The 1,270-nt window shown below is 50.7% G+C and overlaps 1 protein-coding gene across 1 annotated transcript in view; it reads right to left on the bottom strand.

Moving 5' to 3' along the window:
* LOC108803386 (pseudokinase FAM20A-like) overlaps positions 1-1,270 on the bottom strand; it is a gene marked incomplete at its 5' end in the record, with an annotated part of 24,819 nt that overhangs the window by 9,368 nt on the left and 14,181 nt on the right. The window contains 2 exons of the mRNA XM_018575229.1: positions 570-629; positions 712-793. Of these exons, the coding sequence (XP_018430731.1) occupies positions 570-629; positions 712-793 (142 nt within the window). The remainder of the gene's footprint in view (positions 1-569; positions 630-711; positions 794-1,270) is intronic.

Genomic DNA, 1,270 nt, shown 5'->3' with positions numbered 1-1,270 from the left:
ATTGTCCTCTGTCCTCTCCTGACGTCTCTTACTATGGAGGAATGGGATTGTCCTCTGTCCCCTCCTGACGTCTCTCTTACTATGGAGGAATGGGATTGTCCTCTGTCCTCTCCTGACGTCTCTTACTATGGAGGAATGGAATTGTCCTCTGTCCTCTCCTGACGTCTCTCTTACTATGGAGGAATGGGATTGTCCTCTGTCCTCTCCTGACGTCTCTTACTATGGAGGAATGGAATTGTCCTCTGTCCTCTCCTGACGTCTCTCTCACTATGAAGGAATGGGATTGTCCTCTGTCCTCTCCTGACGTCTCTTACTATGGAGGAATGGAATTGTCCTCTGTCCCCTCCTGATGTCTCTCTTACTATGGAGGAATGTAGGTGTTTGACATCACTAGAGACTCTCTCAGGAGCAGATTATGAAATGAGCTCTTCCAGCATCACCAATGTACAAATGGTCTCCACAGGGCCCCTCCGATGGTGAGAATATTCGGGGAGACTCCACCCTTCATTCAATGTAACCCTCTAGCTTCCTCTACGACACCTGAATCCACAATACTTGAGGGAACTTACATGCAGCATTGGTACAGAGGAGCCAGGATGGTCATCTCATCATGTGAATGTCGTCCAAACCTGCAATACAGCAAGAATCACATGGTCAGCAGGGCCGCCGCCCACCATGCTGCTTATATGTTACCGTGGAAACATGACCCACCCTCTGGCGTTATCCAGGTGCAGCAGGAACCCATCATCTCCAAACTTGGTGAATATCTCGTAGTGATGGCGATCCATATTTCCTGGAAGGAGAAATGGAAGTCACGATGGAGAACGCTTCCATAGAGAAGGGTCATTGTGCCAGAATGAGGATGGACGGCAGCTCTATGGGGTCCCTCTGGAGATCCATCTAACATGCCCTTGGCTTGGATGTGGTCCAGCTGATCAGTGTATGAGGTGGAAGATTATCAGACACCCAGAAAACATTGGCTTGCTGAGGGCATATTTGACTATGGTCACCTGACCACACTGATATACTGAGGGCCCACTACAGGCGTCCAATCATGTGCCAGGATTCTGGGTGCAGAAGTGTTGGATGTTCGAAATGAATCTAGGTTACCTGACTGTGAATGGGAGCGCATGGCAGGAGTAGATGGGAGGTGTAGATGGGAGCGCATGGGAGGTGTATATGGGAGCGCATGGGAGGTGTAGATGGGAGCGCATGGGAGGTGTAGATGGGAGCGCATGGGAGGTGTAGATGGGAGGGGGAGGGGGGAGGG

Source organism: Nanorana parkeri, unplaced genomic scaffold (genome assembly GCF_000935625.1).
Source record: "Nanorana parkeri isolate BGI_ZX_2015 unplaced genomic scaffold, ASM93562v1 scaffold3665, whole genome shotgun sequence".
Classification (NCBI taxonomy): Eukaryota; Metazoa; Chordata; class Amphibia; order Anura; family Dicroglossidae; genus Nanorana; species Nanorana parkeri.
The sequence above is the reverse complement of the archived record's forward strand: the minus strand, read 5'-3'. Positions and strand labels throughout refer to the sequence as shown.